We start from the raw sequence: 20,164 nt of genomic DNA on the forward strand, positions 1-20,164 counted from the left end.
AGGAAGGGGGAACCAGCACGTTAGGCCAAGAGTGCACATGTCATGAAAGGCAGTGTCTTTGTAAGAAACCCCCAGAAATAAAGCACGTGCTATGTGCATCTAACCCAGAAGAGAGAGGTACTGTGTGCCTCAGAGGAACGTGCACCAGAGGGGAAGTCAACCCCAAGACGTCAAGTCTAGAGAATGGCACGTGGACCCAACAAGACGTATGCCACCTGGAAGTACGTTGGACAACTGGGGCCTCACTGCAAGGCCATGTTAAAATGCTACCCTCAGACCCCTGCCCAGAGAACAAAGCATGGGTCAGCGCAGAGAAAACAGATAAGAACACTGATCTTCAGCTGCTGGCTCCCTGGGGTCTAGCTCCCTTCAGGACAAAGGATGATGGGGGAGCTGAAGGGCGGCCTGAGGCTGCCAGCTGACCCAGTCTCCTCCATTTGCATCTTGCAGGCTCTGCTCGTCTAAGAGCTACACTTTCATGCCTAGCAGGCAGGCCAGCGCTTGCACACCTGGTTCTCCCTGGCTCAGGTTTTTGATTCCTGCATCTAGAACAGCTGCTCTCCCCCTCCTCCCACAACTCCACGGGAGGGTGCAGCCAGGCTGCACTCGCTGTGAGCCACTAGACGTGATCCCACACCTGGCTTGTGAGCCACTAGACGTGATCCCATACCTTTTCTCTGAGGGAGCGACCCTATCCTCCCCTGCTGGGAGCTGAGTTTCTGGGAGATGACTGTCAAAGGGATCTGGCCTGAGGTTCTCTAAATTAATGTTATCCCTGTGTCTGGCAGAAGCCAGTGTCCAGGACAGAATAGCACTGAGGCAGTGGGGTGCTGGTAAACTGGCTTTTTGGAAGGAAAAAAAAACTACCTTCATTCATAGCATTTGCCAGTTTTCATGGTGTAAATACTCCCACCACGACCGTATTAAATATTCCTGAATATTTAACAATCAGCCAGTAGGAGCTGGTTCTGCCGCACCACTGCATGGAGGACTCTGGGCAGCTTGTTCCCTAAACATCTTTTTCTCTGGTGCTTTGAAGTGTCACTACCTTACTGCGATCCCAAACCTTGGCTGCAGAGTCAAGAGAGGGCAGAGTCTTTCTGAGACTATCCTTACCCTGCATTTTGACATGGAAAAATGTCAAATATTTCAACGGGGGCTACCTCATGCCCTCTGAGCTAAGGGTCTCATTTTTGTCCTCGAGGATGAATTTTAAAATGGCAATTCTTGTTCTCTTTTCCAGACATTTTGAGCATCACAAGTTAAAACCAGATGAGGAACTTCAGGTAGAAAGAATAAAAGAATCAAAATACATTTGAGCTCTCAGGAATGAATCTGTACAACAAGACACCAGGGGTTACATGGTGACAGCTCCTAGCAGAGATTGGACAAAGATTCTGGCCTCTTGGTGTCACCTCTTAACCACTATGGGACTGGACAGTGGCAGGACATGGGTGGCTTTGTATATGCTGAGCTATGGAAGGAAGAGTTTTAAGGCAGCCTGTAGGGCTTCATGTATCCTTGAGAAGCATTAACAGCAGGCTCCTTACCTCCGCTGTCTTGGTTCCAGATCTTCACCTTGCAGTCATGCGATGAGGTAGCAATCATAGGCATCAAGGCTAATGCTCTTGGTAGAAAGACACAGGATGCTACAGTCTGGAAGTGCCCCTTGTACTCACAGATTCTGTTCCGCGTCTGCCTTAGGTCCCACAACTGCAAAGTAATGACAGAGGCTGGCTCACACGTACGTATTTCTCCAGCTTTAGACATGCTTCATTCACTGATATCCTCTCCCCGGCGTCTCATGATGCACCTATTCCCTCCACTTACCTCCTCATAGACACCCTTATCTTCATCCATCCCATCCACACACCCAAGCATCCAGCCATGCGGTGACTATTTCAGCAACAACTATGCCTCAAACAACCCAGGTTAAGGATGTGCCAGAGGGTTGTTGCCTTCATTATTATCATCATGGTTAGTGAAAGCTCCAAGGCCTGTAGCACGACGGGACAGAATGGGGTTCTCCTATGACAGCTCAAGAGCTGCCTTATAACAGCCTCTTGGCATCTGTGGGTCCTGTGGGGCCCCATAGTTAGGAGCACCTTCTCATAAGTACATACAGGTGCAGACCTTCCGATGTAATGCCTAGACACTGAATCTTGGTATAAGAAGACTAGATTCTATAACTAGGGAGATGATAGTCCTGCCAGCCCACTCTTGTTGATACAAATCAGACCACACCTGGAGAATAATGCTCACAGACAAGAGCAGATGGAATTGTGCCCAAAAAATAATGAAATCACTGGACACCATGTCATCCAAGGAACAGTTATAAGAGCTGGAAATGCTTAGCCTGGAGAAGAGATGCTACATCAATAGCCTGAGATTCAACACCTCAACCTACCATTTACTAGTGTGGTCTTGTACAAGAGATTTCAACTTGCCGTGCCTCTATTTCCTCATCTGTAAAATGGGAACTATAATAATATCTAACTCACAAGGTTGTTTTAAGGATTAAATGAGATAATGCACTATAATGTGCTCAGCCCAGTGCCTTGCACATAGTAAGTGTCCAATAAAATGGGAACTGTAATTGTCCTATTTGGATTACAGATAAGCCTTTAAACTGATATCTCACAATTAGAAATACAAGGTGCTGGGAATTCCCTGGCAGTCTAGTGGTTAGGACTCTGTGCTTTCACTGCTGAAGGCACGGATTTGATCCCTGGTCGGGGAACTAAGATCCTGCAAGCTGTGTGGTGCAACCAAAAAAAAAAGAAAGAAAGAAAGAAAGAAAGAAATCCAAGGTACTTCGGAGGAGCCTAGGCAATCAATCCCGAAATTAACTGCAAGGAAAGGTATATGGGTTAGGGATGGGATGGGCCCTCAACCAACACTAGAGCTCCAAACTTCCCGAAGAGCTTGAACTCCTTTACTGTGACCACACGTACAGGGGGAACACACTTGGTTCTTCAAACAGTCCCTCCCCTTTCTAAGCTCTGTTGGGAGTAGGGACATTAACAGGCTGGTTCTGTATTTAATGCCTTCCTATCTTGACTTTCATCACATTCCTCTTTTCTGTGACCAATGCAGAGAGCTTAGGCAATGGTGGTTCCTTGAAAGAAGTGTCTGGAATGCAAAGGATCACTGACAGTATGCACTTGGAATAGGCCTGAGACATTAGTAGAGCCTGCCTGTGTAGCCCAGTACAGGCAGGAAGCCAGAGGAAGTCATTTCTCATCAGCAACCAAACACCTGGAACCTTGCAGTTTCTCACCGTGGCTTCACAGCCTTCGCCTCCAAAGCCGCTGCTGCAGGAGATACACTTGTGTCCATCCTCACTGACCTCGCAGTAGGTCTGGATGTGCTGCTTTGCGGGAAATACATGAGCTACCTGCAGCCCCCGACTGTCCCATAATCTGAAAGAAATTACAGCAGGGAATGGGTTTATAGTAAATGTGCTGAAAGGCACCTGTAACAACTTGTTAACGGCAAAGTCTTGGCTCTTTGCCGCCTTGGCCAGTCAGAATGGAACGCCGTGATTTACCTAAAAACAGCAACGTGAACCAGATCAATCTCAGAGACTCCAAAGCTGGCAGGAAATAACCAAACTGAATGACATCTGAGTTCTTTCTATTCTGAGATCTAATTAACAGGAATTTAGACCAAGTATCTTAATTGTACAAGTTAATTTGTTAATTTGGTCCTTTGGGATACTACTTTCAACAGACAAGAGAATATTTCTGTGTCTGCGATTTAAAAAAAATTTTTAAAGATACTTATCATGATGGAGAGGAGCAGTCATCATTCCAGAATCAGATACAGAAGATTTATAGGTCTTGGCCAACCTGAGCCATGGGGTCTACTGGGACTGTTTTGTTTTGCCTCTTGTCTCATTTTTACCTCTTTATCTCCTTCCTCCCATTTTCTAAGTAGAATCTCTTCTGAGATCCAAAGTTTCTGGTCATGCTTTCTAGTCTAAGAAGGGTTTACTTCACCTGACTTGCCTGATGGTGATTCTGACCCTACTTCCACAGGGAGGGCTTCACCAGAGGGCTGAGTGATTGAGAACATATGGAGCCAAGCAAGGGCCGCTTGAGGGGCGGGACGAGTGAGTGACTGACTCTGAGTTTACTCTGAACACGTCTCCACAGTGGGGGCTGGCAGAATCAGCTGCTTGGAAACCGGTCAGAACAAGATGACCTCCTGCCACTCAACCTCCAACCACATGATCCATGATCCACCCAAATCAGAGAGACCCCAGCACTGGCGAGGGGCAGAGGGGTGGAAGGAGAAGCAATGTGGAGAAGCAGAGTAGGAACAGGTTATGTAAGCATGGGAGCCACAGACCTTCACCAGAAACACTTTCTTGCTGCTTAGTAAGCCCACCTGATGGTTTTATCTTCAGAGGTCTGGAGTATATAAGGTTCTCTGGGGACCCAGCACAGGTGAGTGACCTGGAAGAGGCAAAATTTTCAAAACTTCTCCATACCATGTCATTCCTCTGCTGTAATTCCTGGAAATCTCGCTAAATAGCGTCTCTGCCATCACTTCTCAAAGATGTCGAACCTAGCACATCTGACTTAGAGGGATTTTATGTTTTGCAGATTCCCACCAGTCATGCGCGACCTGCAGTTCCTAGGTTATCAGCAGCAATGGAAGCAGCTGGGCCAGTTGTGAGCCCCAAAATGCATGCAGGCACTCTTAGAGTGCCTGAAACCCAAACACCGCTGGCTGGGTTACACCTAAGGAGAGCAGCCCCTGTTCTAAAGTGAGATCAACGAAACCCTAGCTTGAGGCCTCACAGGGTTCAGGAAGAGTGTTCTTGTTTTGCTTTATCCCTGCAGCCCCTGCTGGACAGACATGAAACAGTTTTCAGAACAACCCAGGGTAACACGATTTTCTTTTCTTCCAGAAACCTGCACAAATATGGAGGGGCACAGGGCAAGCACATGTTTCCATGGGCAGTTGTCTTCAAAACTGGAAAAGATGACTATGACTGACATTGACAACCACTAAAGGACATTACCACGTCAGGTGATATAATTCTCCCCATTGTATAAATGAAGACACTGAGACTCTAAGTAAGTTTCTTGGGGTAGCACACCTAAAAAGTAAGGAATCCATGATTTGAATCCAGGTATGACTGACCCCAAAGGCTGTGGAGTTGATATACCAGTTTGCTACAGAAAACACTGGTCTTCATAAGCAGAGCAAATTACACATACAGCAAAAGGTCATGCTTATTTCTCTGCATAATGTTACATATACAGAACACACAATAAGCATAAACTGTGAGCTCCTGGAGCCCAGGGACTGTGCCCTGGGTCACTAACCCTGCTTCTGGCACAGTATCTGGCCCACAGAAGATATGGAATAACTATGTTTTGAAGGAATAAGTGAGGACACCATTTAAAACTCCAATATAAACTAGTGGAGTTGTTCTCTGGGGTGGAAGAACTTAAGAGATCATCTAATCCGATAACCCTGAGAGGCCGGGGTCTAACAGAGAGTTGGGGGGTGAGCAGTAATTAGGACCCAATCCTCTAGTGCCTGGTCATGTGTCTCCTGATCTCTTTCCCAGGCCCTTCCTCACCCCATGCTCCCTCCTGCTGCCCTGCTCTGTACCAAGTTTGAGTTCATACCAGGTTCCTGGAGACTGATGCTCTCTCCGCACACTGTCCGGTCCCCACATCCCACAGAAGGAGGGTGTTGTCACGAGAGCCAGTGCATAGCTGTGATGTGTCTTTGGAAACAGTGGCAAGAAGACGGTCCATGAGATAGGCCTGGAACAGGGCTTTTCAGAAAGTACAACGGTGTTGGGAAGAGATCGGCTAGCTTTACCTTACCTGGACTCACAGCCAATCCAGTGACCACCATGCTGTGGCCGGAGAACTGCTGCCTTGGTTGCGAGGAGCCTTGCAAGTCCCACATCATGACCATCTTGTCGCGAGAGGCACTGAAGAACTGGCCTGATTTGTGAATACAAGCTATCTGCTCAAGAAAAAAAAGCTCCAGTGTGTTTGTTTCATTGGACTTGAAAATGGGAAAAAGAGCTGGAGATAAGAGCGCTAGAGCCTGGAGTTCTTTCTCAGGCTGGTTCCAAATGCACTGTACCTAGTAGGTAAGTATATTCTGTGCTGTGTGATGGTCGCTGATGCCTAGTTTCATTATGATGGAGTTTGCTTGTGAATTTTTAGTTCATTTATGTGGACTTCAGATAGGCGAGTTATATAAATTGACATTACCATTTTCACTGGAAGCTCAGTCTACTATGTAATGCTCTTTAACAAATTAATTTTTATTTAACTGTTGTTGGCTTTTTAAACATTTCCCCAGCTAGGCTAAAAGGTTCCTGAGCATGGAGAGTTTGTCATTTCCCTAGCTATAGTAAACACTCAGTAAGCCTTCAATACAAGACCCTGTTAGGCTAGGATAGGTCAGGGAGAGTTAATCTCAGCCTTCTCTATTTCCCACTCGGGCTATGAAGGGCTTAATAGTGAAACAAAAATTTAGTCTCCTATACCTGTAACAATAGCTAGTGAATGGTTTGCCTTGCTTTTCCTGGAGTAGGGCTTCACACCGTCAAATGAAGCCCCAGCATTTTTCGTTAACACTGAATATTCAATCACTCTTACTACCTAGAGCTATTAGACATTCCTTTATTCAATTCCAAATTCCCTCCATGATAATAATCATATGACAATTACCTTTGTGATTTCACGCTCATGTCCTTTCAACCTTTTCACCACATTTCCAGTTCTCCAGTTATAGGCCACAACTGTCTGCAGAGAGTAATTAGAATATTTTAGTTGAACTGAAACAACAAGCCTTTACCTCATTCTCTACCTAATTTCTCCCTATCAAGGTTTTATTGTTGCTCGGTCCTTATGCCCCCCTACTTTGAGTTCTTCTGTCTCTCCCCAAGCCACTGGGCCACTCCTCTGAACCTTACTGATGGGTTTGGGATAACACTCCCCTGGGGGAACTGATTTAGGTTGAGGTTCTTCTGGTTGTAGATCCTGAAGGAAAATCTACGTGGGATTAGATTTTTTCCCCTAAAACTGTATCATACTTTTTCTTTTTTCTCAAATTTACCATCTTAATCATTTTTAGGTGTACAGTTCAGTAGTGTTAAAAGTATAGTCACATTGTTGTGAAACAGATCCTTTTTTTTTAATTTCAAAATATCTCATCCATATCCCATCTGCCAGAGAGAATCATTGTTAAAATTTCCTTCCATCCTTTTTCCAGGTACATACTTTTCTATTTTATTGTATTTCTCTCCCTAAACAGGATTTCAGAGCATTCTCTGGCTCAGTCTCTGTAGTTCATTGCTAGGGAATAAGGAGCGTGTTAGCACTTGACCTAATTAAATCCCAGTTTATTAATCTGCAAAACAGAGGATAACCCTTCCTCTATCTACCCCTCACAGGTGAGGATCATATATATAAAATTTCATACGTCTAAGATGATATAGATGTCAAGACAAAATGCTGCTAATTAAATGGTGATATCGTCAATTTTTAGATGCATCCCGATTTCAGAGGTGTTAAAATGCAGAAATGTGCATCTTAGAATCAAGGAAATACAGTATGAAAATGGAATTTGAAGATTCTAAATGGCTACTGAAAATTACAGGCATTATTTATTACAAAATGATCAACATTTTTGCCAGCAAGAGCCTAGATCTGAGTGCTACAATAGATCCAAATATGAGGGAGAGAAAGCAAAGAGATTTAGTGACAATGGGAGGAATCACGGTGCACACCAAAGTAGACATTTTGGCAGAAGAGAGGCATAAAAGAGACTAGAAGTTTCCTCTTGCTGCTATAACTCCTGTGTCTGCAGGTAGGTTACAAATGGACGGGCTGGAATAAGGATACTTGTCATTCATAAAAATCATGTGGGTGGTCTGGCAGAGCACCAAGCGTCTTACCATTCAGTCCTCACAACGGTCCTGTGCAGTTGGCATTACTATCCCCATTTAATAGATAAGGAGACTGAAGCTCAAGAAAACTAAAAGACTTGCCCAAAGTAATGCGAAGTTGCAGAGCAGGAATTTAAACCCAGTCTTTCTAACTCTAAAGCCCATATTTTTAACACTACTCAACGTTGCTGCTAGAAATGCAGGGTTCCCTTCCGTTCCCTTCTCTGCAATAAGCTGGTTCCCTGGGAAGCACTGCACACCCCACCTTATCTTTTCCTCCGGAGACACAGAGGTCTGAGTTCAGAGCAGCAACAACAGAGACGGTATCCACGTGAGCTGGGCTATACTCTTGAAAAGCTTTAGTTTGAGTTCTCTCGTCTCTAAATCCATCGGGCCTGCTAAAGAGAGGATGGAAAATGAGGGGCCCAATGGTATAGGGTGCACAGTGGAGCAAGGGGAAGAAGAGTGTGGGTTATGGTAGGAATTCAGGCCAGGCTGAGGAGAAAGATAGAAAAGGAGTAGAGAAAGGAGACATGCTGACATCGCCAGAAATGGTATTATTAACTCTGTAAATGCTCAGAATGAGTGAATGACTGGAATCTGATAAAGGAAGAAGCCCAGAGTCTTTGCTCACTCTAGAGATGATTCCCAAAGATGTAGGGCCCCTCTCTCTGTGGCTGCAGACACTACCTACTAAGATGTTTCTTATCCAAAAGGAAACAGACCAAACTGACTGTTCAGGGAAGGTCATCAGTGATGGCTCTGGGCCTTCTCTTTCTTTAGTGGAGAATTGCAATGCGGCGTAAAACTTGGGATCCCACTCACGGGAGGGCTGCTGTACCTGTATTTATAAGTGCTGTATTTGAGTTTGCTCTGCAGTTTCCCCATCACTGCACAGAACCTGCATGAGACCTTCTGGGGAAGAGCTCGTTTCAGATGGCACCTGAATAGCATTCCACGTGGCTGCTGGAAGTTGTGTTCCCTGTTTAGTAAAAAGAAGAATACACACTGTTAACTGTGTTAGGCACAATAATGGTAGGTAGTATGGTTATGTAAAAATCCTTTTTTTGAAAAAGACAAACTGTAGGTATTTGCTTTCCTCCTTTTTCTGCCTCACTCTTATGGCCCTGGGAATGCATCCTCCAATACAGCATTAGCAGATAAACAAAAGCAAAAACAAAAGTAATTTTGAAAATATTAAGATGTTCCCCAGTAAGTCAAACATAGAATTATTATGTGATCCAACAGTTCTACTCCTGGGGATATAGCCCAACGAATTGAAAACAGGTGTTCGAACCAAAATTTATACATGTACGTTCATAGCAGCACTGTTCATAATAGCCAAAAGGGGAAAACAACCCAAATATCCATCAATAGATAAATGAATAAACAAAATGAGGTTTATACCCACAATGAATATTATTCAGCCATAAAAAGGAATGAAGTACTGGGAATTCCCGGCAGTCCAGTGGTTAGGACTCTGTGCTTTCACTGCCAAGGGCCCAGGTTCAATCCCTGGTAGGGGAACTAAGATCCTGCAAGCTGCGTGGCCCAGTGGAAAAAAAAAAAAAAAGGAATGAGGTACTGATACATAGTATAACATGATGAACCTTGAAAACATAATACTAAGCAAAAGAAGCCAGTCACAAAACGCCACATATTGTATGAATCCATCTCTATGCAATACCCATAATCAGCAAATCTATAGAGACAGAAAGCAGATCAGTGGTTGCCAAGGGATGGGGTAATGGGGAATGGCTACTTAATAGGTACAAAGCTGCCTTGGGGCAATGAAAATGTTCTGGAACTAGACAGTGGTGATGGTTGCATAATATTGTCTGTGTACTAAATAATAATAATAAATAATAATAAATTGTACGCTATGTAAATATATTCTGCCATAATAAAATAAATACTAAGAGTGTGTATTTGGAAATAATGAGGGGGTTCCCTGGTGACCTAGTGGTTAGGATTCGGGCTTTCACTGCTGTGTCCCGGGTTCAATCCCTGGTCGGGGAACTGAGATCCTGCAAGCCACGAGGTGTGGCCAAAAAAAAGAGAGGGAGAGAGAATAATTTACACCAGTAATAAAGCTTCTTGAAAAAGAGCCTTAGTTATTCTAAAAGGCTATATAACCTTCCTAGCTTGCCAGATTGCTATTAAATAATTTCACTGTGACACTTCTCTAAATCAGTGTGCCAGGGTCATGAGGTTATGCTGTAGTAAGAATGAGATGTGGGAGACAGTGACACTAAATGAGACAATACAGCTGATGACCTGACCAGCAGTTCTCAAAGTGTGGTCTCAGGACTGCTGGGGATTCCTGAGACCTTTCAGGGAGTCTGTGAGATACTCCTTTTTCCGATACTCCTTTTTCCAACTATGTCTCTGTGTGAGGCCTGATTTTCTTCTTATACTATAACCCAAAGAACATACTGCAATAGATTGAATGCAGAAGCAGATATGAGACTCCAACTGTCTTCTGTTTAAGCCAAACAGTAAAGAGATTTGCAAAAATGTAAAACAATACCACTCTCTTCCAACCAAGATTTTTTGTGTTTTCAAAAGTATGTTTATTTTTCGTAAAATTGTTATTTATGTTTACATGCAATAGTTTTATTTTTTAATGAGTTAATATGTAACTATTTTTAAAATATCTCAGTTTTAATGTCAAAAGGAGGTGGCAGAGTAGAATCCAACCTACAAGTTATATAAACAAAGGCTGTTTGAGGTCCCCAGTAATTTTTAAGAGTGCAAGGAAGTCCGGAGGCCAAAAACTTTGAGAGCCACTGGCCTAGAAATTAAATAATGTCAATAATGGATGATACACTATATTCAAATAAAAAGAATTATTAAATGTTTTCTAGATTTACTTGCATCACCCCCAACAACTAACAAGGCGAGAACTAAAGAGAAAGAGAGATACTCATGCATACACTCATTCAGGAAACACCCCCTAAGCACCTAATTTGTGCAGGTCCTATACTGGTTGCTGGTGAAACAGAGAAAAAAAAGAGACCAGAAGATGTGGCCAGTGTGGACATCTGCTAGGACTGAAGGTACGTGACTAGGACCTAATCTCAGCTACTCTGGGTAATGTTCCTCTGCAACTAGCTGTCCCCTGAGATGCCAGAGGGTGGAGGTGGGAGAACCCAGTCCCCATCTCTTCTGGGGCTCTGCTTAAAGAAATTCTAGGAGATGAGTCTCTTATGGGCATGACCAGCCTACGTAGTTCTAGGAAGAACAGTCTACAGGGAGAAACAGCAGCTAAAACTCACCAAGTATTCTCCATCACATCATTACCTTTTTTTTTTTTGGCCGCATGGCATGTAGGATCTTAGTTTCCCGACTAGGGATTGAACTTGGGCCCCCTGCAGTGGAAGCTCAGAGTCTTAACCACTGGACCACCAGGGAAGTCCCATATCATTCCCTTTAAAAATCACAGCTTTCCACAGTATGGAGGTTCCTCAAAAAACTAAAAATAGTATGATCCTGCAACCCCACCCCTGGGCATATATCCAGAGAAAACTATCATTCGAAAAGATACATGCACACCAATGTTCACAGCAGCACTGTTTACAACAGCCAAGACATGGAAACAACTTAAATGTCTATCAATGAATGAATGGATAAAGAAGATGTGGTACATATATATAATGGAAAACTACTCAGCCATAAAAAAGAATGAAATATTGCCATTAGCAGCAACATGGATGCAACTAGAGATTATCATACTAAGTGAAGTAAGTCAGAAAGAGAAAGTGATACCATATGATATCACTCATACATGGAATCTAAAATATGACACAAATGAACTTATCTACGAAACAGAAACAGACTCACAGACATACAGAACAGACTTGCAGTTGCCAAGGAGCGGGCGGAGGCAGTGTGTGTGTGAGGGATGGATCGGAAATTTGAGATTAGCAGATGCAAGCTATAATATATAGAATGGATAAACAGCACGGTCCTACTGTATAGCACAGGGAACTATATTCAATATCCTGTGATAAACCATAATGGAAAAAAATATGAAAAAGAATGTATATATATGTATAACTGAATCACTTAACTGTATAGCAGAAATTAACACAACATTGTAAATCAACTATACTTCAATAAAATAGATTAAAAAAAAAAACACTTAAAACAAAAAACCCACCACAGTTTTCCAGAAGAATTTCAGCCTACATTTGAAAGTTGCCAGAATTGACCTCCTGACAAGAATAGGTAACCAGTGAGAAATGGAATATTTCCTGCCATATCAGTAAACAAAGGATGTCACAGTCATCAGCGATTGAAGCCACAGCCTATGGTGAACTGGTAAGCCCAGAGGAAACTCAGGATATGAAAACACAGGATACTGGCCCCAGTATCCTGCATATCACAGGAGTGATTTCAGGGGCTTCCCTGGTGGTCCAGTGGTAAAGAATCCACCTTACAATGCAGGGGACACGGGTCCTGGTCGGGGAACTAAGATCTCACATGCGGCGGGGCAACTAAGCCCACGTGCCACAACTACTGAGCTCTTGTGCCTCAACTAGAGAGCCTGCATGCCCCAAACTACAGAGCCCATGTGCCCTGGCGTCTGTGTGCCACAGCTAAAGAAGAGAAAACCCACATGCCACAACTAGTGACAAGCCTGCGTGAGGCAGGAGATAGATGGGCTCCAGGCTAGACATTTACAACTGGCCTCCTGTTCACACTTCCTGGGGTGAGAAGAAGATGGGCTCCAGGCCGGACGTTCATTACCAGCCCCATTTACATTTCCTGAGGCAAAAGACAAACGGGCTCCGGACTACACACTTATGACCAGACTCCTGTCTACATTTCGAGATCTGCACCTCAATATAAAAACCAGCAACAGAAATAGGGTAAATCACCAGACATTGGACATTTTTATGGCAGGGACAGAGTAGGACTAAACCCTGTTAAAAGATCAAGAGATCATCCTTAGGGCATGGAAAACATTGCACATGCGCAGAAAGCCTCCTTGGTGGTCAAAAAAGTTGAGGGGCTTCCCTGGTGGCTCAGTGGTTAAGAATCCGCCTGCCAGTGCAGGGGACACGGGTTTGAGCCCTGATCCGGGAAGATCCCACATGCCACAGAGCAGCTAAGCCCGTGAGCCACAACTACTGAGCCTGAGCTCTAGAGGCCGTGAGCCACAACTACTGAGCCCGTATGCCACAACTACGGAAGCCCGTGCACCTAGAGCCCGTGATCCACAACAAGAGAATCCACCGCAATGAGAAGCCCGCGCACCACAACAAAGAGTAGCCCCGGCTCGCCGCAACTAGAGAAAGCCTGCACACAGCAATGAAGACCAAAAAATTAAAAAAATTTAAAAAAGGAGGGGGCACCACCCCATAATATGTGATGTAATATGTGATGCTAAGGCTGTCCCATAGGCCTCTGGGCTGTAATCCATCTTGGAAAAACGCTGCGCACACGTGTTTTAGAGACTCCTAAGGCAGGTCACGTGTGGAAAAAGAAACCAGATAATTGGCCAAAGGTAAACAAAGACCCGGAAGAATTGCCCTATATAAATGACCTAACCACCTCTTTACTGCGCTCCTCCTCATTAGGGAGGATGCCTGCACCCTTTCTCTCCGGGTGTGCATCTCTGCCTTGCTTCTGTCTTAACAAACTTTCTCTGTGTGCTCTCCCACTTGTTGCTGTGCTATGTCTCTAACGATAAACTTTGTACCTGTTTTACAGTTTTGCCTCCGTGAGAAATGTATTTTTTACTGGGGGCAAGAGCCAGGGGGTGTGGTGGCTGGGATTCCAGGTTTTCATCCAGGTTACCCAGGTTCAGTTCCTGGGCAGGGAATTAAGATCTCGCTTCACACCACCACTCACTGCTGCCTCTCTGAGATCAGGCGCACCACAATGAAGAGCTGGTGCGCCGCAACGAAAGATCCCGCATGCCCCAACGATGATCCCGCATGCCGCAACTAAGACCTGACGCAGCCAAAAATAAATAAAACACATAAATAAATAATAAATAAATCTTCAAAAAAAAAGAGTGATTTCAGTGAGCCCAGACTCTTGCATCTTCCCAAACCTAGAAAAGCCCTAAATTCCTTAACTTGACATATATGGTTTTCTTTAATTAACAGTAATCTTTTGATGTTCCCGACTACCTGCCCTTTGTTGCAAAACTCCTATATATCCTAGCTCCCCCCTCGACTCCTCGGAGCAGTTCTCTCAGGGCTACTTGGGATGCTGCCTCCCGAGTTGAAGTCCTAAAAATTCCTGCCGAATAAAATATAACTCTCAACTTTTAGGTTGTAAATATTTTTTAAGTTGACACCAGTGTAGAAGCAAATGCAGTGGAAAGAACACTGTGAGTGGCATCAGGAGCCCTGGGCTCTAGCCCCAGCCCTGCTTCATCTCACTGTGTGTCCTTGAGCTCCTCTATCCTCCCCTCTGTGCCCCAGCCTCCTCATCTATAAATGAGGACACCAGATTAAATGATTTTTAGTAGACTATATGCTCCATAAGAGGAAGGACTCTCATATTCTTCTCTGTACTTCAAGTGGCTTGCACAGTGTGACAAACACATTTGTTGTGAAATAGCGAACCTAAGGTCCCTTCTAGTTCAGACATTGTAGGATTCTCTATAACAAGCACAAGCATCGGCAGACAGGGCAGAGTGTCCTCAGAGGAACGGAACCAGACATAATTTCTTTGACGTAAGAGAAGCCATTTTAGGCCTCAGCCATTTTGTGATCTAAGCCTGGCCACAAGGCTTGCTCTTGACCAGGTCAGGGAGATAATAAATCAGTTGTAAAGACTCCCAGTTCTGTTTTGAAGGTAAAGGTTAGCCTGAGGCACATTCTTGAGCTATTTTGCAGGATCCAAAACCCCCTCAAGCACTCAACCCCAAGACTCACTGGAACTTAAGGAATGATGGTGCTGACCTTTGCTAACCCTGATGACTTCAACCAACTAGAGCTGAAACTCTGTCAGCCTTTGCCCCAATTCTAGGCTGAATTCTCCTCTGCTCAAGCCCCTCATGAATATGCATGAGCCCTTTCATAAATATGCATGCACCCTTATCGTAAAACTTCCCCAGTTTTGCTGTTCGGAGAGACACTGTTTTGGGAAATATCCCTGGTGTTCTTGCTGCAAGTACTGAATCCTTCCTTCTCTCCAAGCTCTTTGGCTTGGTTGTGTCTTTTGGCTTGACACCCACCAAGAGGGGAATCCAGTTTTTCAGGTAACACAAATATGCCCACAGGAAAATTTTCAGGATAGTTTTCAAAAAGCTTGGAATGTTGTATTGTTTGTAGTTAGACAGAGGTTGCAGGGCTTCCTATCTGCCAACCTAACCCATTTTTCAACCCTGTCATCAAACTAAGGACAGATGGCATCCATAGATCTAGGTCACTGGAAACTGCATATGCTATAAATGGATTGGCTCTGCTTAAAACTGATTGGATTCTTAGCTGGTATCTTCTGAGAGCCATACTTCCATCTGAAGTGTATTCATGGGACATTCTAAGGAAAAGAAAACCTTTAGAATTACTTACCCCCAAACCAGTAGGATCTTCTCGGTGAGCTGCTGTATTCAATACTTTTGTAAAGTTTATCCTTTGGAAAATAGTCCAGGCAGCCACTTCCTAATCTCTGTAATTAGTGAAAAGACACTTAAATTAATCTCTTCTCTAAGCATATGTTTGCACTGAAAGGAGATTTACAAGGTAAATAAGAGATTGTTAATTAAAGAGATTAAGTGTATTTTCCCTCACAAAGGAAGAGCTATTTTGCAAAATTCCAAGATTTTATAACTGCACATTTCCAATAATTAGGGAAACTATACCATAATGTTAATTATACAACTATTTTTAAAATATGCAAAATATGATATATTTAAATTCATCATTAAATATTTTAATTTTACTCATAGTACTTCTGTTCATCAAAAATCTTCAGAGGTGACTGCTTACTTCAGAGCTTTCTGTTTTTGTGAGAAAGGCAATTTTTCCTGTTTAAAATAATACTTTATTAAGATGAATCATAGAATTTGAGATGGAAGTGCTTTTCAAAATCATCACATATAAACTCTTTATTTAAAGATCTGGAGAAAGTGGGCAGAAACATCATTTGCTCAAAATTCTAACTAGGTAGACCTCCTGATTTCTGGCCCAGAATTTCCATTATCAACATCTACAAAGAAGAAACACAGTTTTATTGCATTTTAACAACTCTATTTTGATGTGGACCATTTTTTTTTAAGCTTTTATTGAATTTGTTACAATATTACTTCTGTTTTTATGTTTTGTTTTTTTGGCCCCGAGGCATGTGGGATCTTAGTTCCCCAACCAGGGATCAAACCCACACCCCCTGCGCTGGAAGCAGGTTGTCTTAACTACTGGACCACCAGGGAAGTCCCAACAACCGTATTTTAAGAATTCAAATAGGGACTTCCCTGGTGGTGCAGTGGTTAAGAATCTGCCTGCCAATGCCGGGGACAAGGGTTCGAGGCCTGGTCCAGGAAGATCCCACATGCCGCGGAGCAACTAAGCCCATGCGCCACACCTACTGAGGCTGTGCTCTAGAGTCTGTGAACCACAACTACTGAAGCCCGCGCGCCGAGAGCAGAGAGCCTGTGCTCCGCAACAAGAGACACCCCCGCAATGAGAAGCCCGCGCACGGCAACAAAGAGTAGCCCCCGCTCTCTGCAACTAGAGAAAGCCCCCCACGCGCAGCAACAAAGACCCAATGCAGCCAAAAATAAATAAATACATAAATTTATTAAAAAAAGAGAATTCAAATAAATTCTAATTATTGTTTGATAGCATGGCTTATTCTCATAATTTAGAGCAGCATAGAGTAGTCAGAATAATATTTAATTAGGTGCATTAGCCTTGAAATGAGGCCTAGGTTTGAATTAGTTATACTGTGGCCTAGGGCAAGTTGCTGAACCTCTCTAAGTCTCAGTTTCCTATGTGTAAAATGGGATAATAACTATCATTGGGCTTCTGTGAAGATTAAAAATAGCACTTAAAATGTGCCAAGGACTGTTTAAGTGCTTTATATTTAACTCATTTAATCTATTCCACAAGCCTCTTAGATACATGTTGTTACTATCCTCATTTTGCAGATGAGAAAAGTCAGGTACAGAGATGTTAGGTAACTTGCCCAAGTTTACAAATAAGTTGCAAATAAGTGCCGGAGCTGAAACCTGAATCCAGGCATTCAGACTCCAGAGGCTTTGCTCCCTACCAACATACTATACTGCATCTCTGCAAAAGCTAGTGCATTCTAAACTCTTGGTTCAACCTGGCAGACTGTTAGGAACAAATGATGACTACTAGCATGATTACTAGATTAACAGTGATAGCAATGCTGAAAGCAGCAATTTCACTCTTATTAATTCTACTCTTAATACACATAGGTTAAATTTACATTACAAATATACACAGAGAACATATGCAAGTGGAAATGAGTCTGGAGGATATTAAACTGAAGCCAATGATGTCTCCTGACCAGAGTGACTGATTACTCTAAGGCTAAGAGTTCATTATGTTAGATATTATATAGCAAGGCAATTTAAAACCTTGAGAACAAAATATAGGTACTTGAATAATGTCCATGTTGTAATTTATTATGAGTAGACTAAGAAATGAAAATACTGTTCAGTTACCTGCCATGGTTTATATTGTAAACATGCACTATACTTGAGAGGAGGGATAATGTCTTGTTCGTTTTTTGTATTTGCACTTTAAGCATAGCCTGGGAAAACAGATGCAAGGCAAATATCTCTTGAATGAATGAATGAATGAATGAAATACTAAGGTGGGAGAGTCTGCTTGGCAAGAAGCTTTTTAAGGACCCAACAACATGAAGTCCTTTAAAACTCTCCAACAACAGATCCTTCAGGCGGTTACCCTGCCCTGTCCCCGATATCAGGCCTGTAAAGGCTACAGAGGACTTGGGAAACCCTGCAATTCAATATGGCTCTCAATGTCCTTGTTGGTTCCAAGGTGGAATCAGGCCTAAATCTCTAAATCTGAATCCCAGGACCCATTTCTGCCCCAATTTGCTTTTCAAAGGCTTTGAGATACTCAGTGGTCACTATTTTTTTTTTGGCCGCACCACGCCGCATGCGGGATCTTAGTTCCCCGAGGAGGGATCCAACCCGTGCCTCCTGCAGTGGAAGCTCGGAGTCAACCACTGGACCACCAGGGAAGTCCCTCAGTGGTCACTCTAAACATAACTCTTAGAACACTCTTTTAACTCTCCAGTACAACATTCCTTGATATATTCCAGAATATACCCACCTGTCATTTTCCATGAAGAAACTGGGACTCAGAGTCATGAGTTGCTAAAGGTCACACAGGGGCGAAGATGGGGTACTGGACCTTATTCAGCTGGACTCCTGGTCCACTGTTCATGTAAATGATGATTTCATATCCCCCTCCCTCTCCCCACATCTCCCTCTGCACACATCTAAACTACACTCTGGAAGACCAAGGAATCTTAAACCAAAGCTCAAACAGAAACAAAACCAGAAGCAAGTGGGAAACGGTCTGATTTGACCCACTAATGGTACAGAGGCTCAGAGAATAACAGCGTCTTGCCCAAAGTCAGTCAGGCAATCAGTACTAGGTCAGAACTCCCAAGGTTGCCCCAAGTTTTGGGGATAACCTGTGCGCAGTTTTTCCTTTCTGGCTGTTCAGATCACAAATGCCCCTCGCCCTCTCTAAGCGTATGGCCAAAGCTTATTTTTGATGGGGGTCGGGGGTAGGAGTGGGTGGAGGGGTGTTTGCCCAAGACTGGATGTAACGCCACCCAACGCAAGGCCGGACCTGGGAACCCGCTCCCCTCTTCGGCCAGGCAAGAGGCTTCGGCTCAGAGAGAGCGACGGCTCCCACCTCCCCTCCCGCCAGCTGCGCCTTTTCCTCCCGCCTCGGGCTCCATACCCTCCGGCCGGCCAGTCAGGCTGGAAGCTGAGGCCGACGGAGGACGCCGAGCCGGAGGGCAACCGCGACCTCCAAGGTCCACAGCCTCCCGCGCCTCCGCCCTTAGCAACAAGGCGCGCGTCGCTAGGGCTGGAGTTCTGGCGAAAACCCTCCGGGCGCCCTCGCCGGCCGCCGAATCGCCGTTCCTCTCGCCTGACGTCTCCCGGGGTCGAGCCGAGAGCGCCCCGCCCTGCCTTCTTACTGAAACAGTGCGTGGACGAGGTTCCAGAGAATAGGATCGATGTGCCCAAGACCGCGCTGCCAGAGAATCTATACAATCCAAGGAAAGAGGGTATCGCTGTAATAGCCACGGAGAAAGCACTTAATAAATGTCCTCTTTTAACTTATTCTTCATCCAGATAGAGATGTTGCTTTATTTCTTTGGCGTTTTCCCTGATACCACCCAGGCAGAGATCCCTCTTTGTACACTTCCCCGGGTCTCCCACTTCCCTATTCCATTCATTCTTTCGTTCATCAAACCTTTATAGCCCATCACCATAGCAAAGAGACCCCGCAAGTACTTCTTGAGGTCCAATGGGAAGACAGTTCCGGAAACTGACAGCAGCTACAAGACAAAGTTTTTGTAGTTGCAGTCGAATTGCTTCTAGACTAGAGTCTATTCATCTCTGTATTCCTAGTACAGAGAACAGGGTTTGCTAAGGGCTTGTTGAATGTTTGTTGAATGAATGAACAAATGAATAAATGAATGAATGAATGAATGGCAAGGACCTTAGCTAACATTTCTTTCATACCCTAACAGGTGCCTCCTGCAGTGTTGATCTCCCAGCAGAACTGTCTTCAATGACGACTTGTGCAGTTTCTGAAAGTTAGGTGTCTGTGGGAGTGGAGGTTGGGATGGTGAGGGAAATGTACCTTCAAAGAATGTCAGGGCTGGCCATGGCGTCTATCAACCAACCGAGAGAGGGAATCCCCTCCACGGCTTCCCCATCAGGGTTCCTCTAGCCCCTGTTCATGCTGCCTCAGTGTTGATGCATTCATTACTTTATTAGTCAGTGACCTGTTGTTAGGAGACCTCCCGCCTGACAGGAGCTGTTGCCACTTGCAACATTGATCTAGTTCAGAGCTGAGGGCTCTCCCTAGAAACTCAATAACAACCTGGCAATCAGGAGAGACTGATTGCTTTGCCCTGCGCTAGGCTCAGTGCAGCCAGAGTTGACTTACCAGATCCCTGCCGGTAATATGCTCTGGGGATGCAGCCCCTCTGGAAGATGCTTTAGGCTTAAGGCACCTGAGACTCCCA

The 20,164-nt window shown here is 44.3% G+C and overlaps 1 protein-coding gene and 1 long non-coding RNA gene across 2 annotated transcripts; both read right to left on the bottom strand.

The window, feature by feature from the left end:
• Window positions 1-761: 761 nt before the first annotated feature.
• Window positions 762-6,864, bottom strand: WDR31 (WD repeat domain 31). The gene is made up of 6 exons (XM_079926938.1): window positions 6,714-6,864; window positions 5,853-5,997; window positions 5,649-5,749; window positions 4,393-4,460; window positions 3,281-3,422; window positions 762-1,713 (listed from the first exon to the last, which is right to left on the bottom strand). Exons 2-6 carry the CDS (start codon window positions 5,944-5,946, stop codon window positions 1,492-1,494), a joined length of 627 nt encoding a protein of 208 aa, XP_079783064.1. The 5' UTR covers window positions 5,947-5,997; window positions 6,714-6,864; the 3' UTR covers window positions 762-1,491.
• A 2,032-nt stretch (window positions 6,865-8,896) lies between these two features.
• LOC307189138 lies at window positions 8,897-18,349 on the bottom strand. The gene is made up of 3 exons (XR_013829107.1): window positions 18,223-18,349; window positions 15,469-15,565; window positions 8,897-8,915 (listed from the first exon to the last, which is right to left on the bottom strand). It is a non-coding gene; the product is annotated as an uncharacterized lncRNA (long non-coding RNA).
• Between the last annotated feature and the right edge of the window lie 1,815 nt (window positions 18,350-20,164).

This window comes from Stenella coeruleoalba, assembly GCF_951394435.1.
Source record: "Stenella coeruleoalba genome assembly, chromosome: 7".
Classification (NCBI taxonomy): domain Eukaryota; kingdom Metazoa; phylum Chordata; class Mammalia; order Artiodactyla; family Delphinidae; genus Stenella; species Stenella coeruleoalba.

What these genes read in the sequence shown, in the direction of transcription:
- WDR31 (XM_079926938.1), bottom strand. Translation starts at nt 5,946, where the DNA reads ATGGTCATGATGTGGGACTTGCAAGGCTCCTCGCAACCAAGGCAGCAG. An exon ending in TGGATTGGCTGTGAGTCCAG is followed by an intron (nt 5,750 to 5,852) that starts GTAAGGTAAAGC and finishes CTGTTTCCAAAG; the next exon opens with ACACATCACAGCTATGCACT. An exon ending in TCTGAAGATAAAACCATCAG is followed by an intron (nt 3,423 to 4,392) that starts GTGGGCTTACTA and finishes AATTTCTTTCAG; the next exon opens with ATTATGGGACAGTCGGGGGC.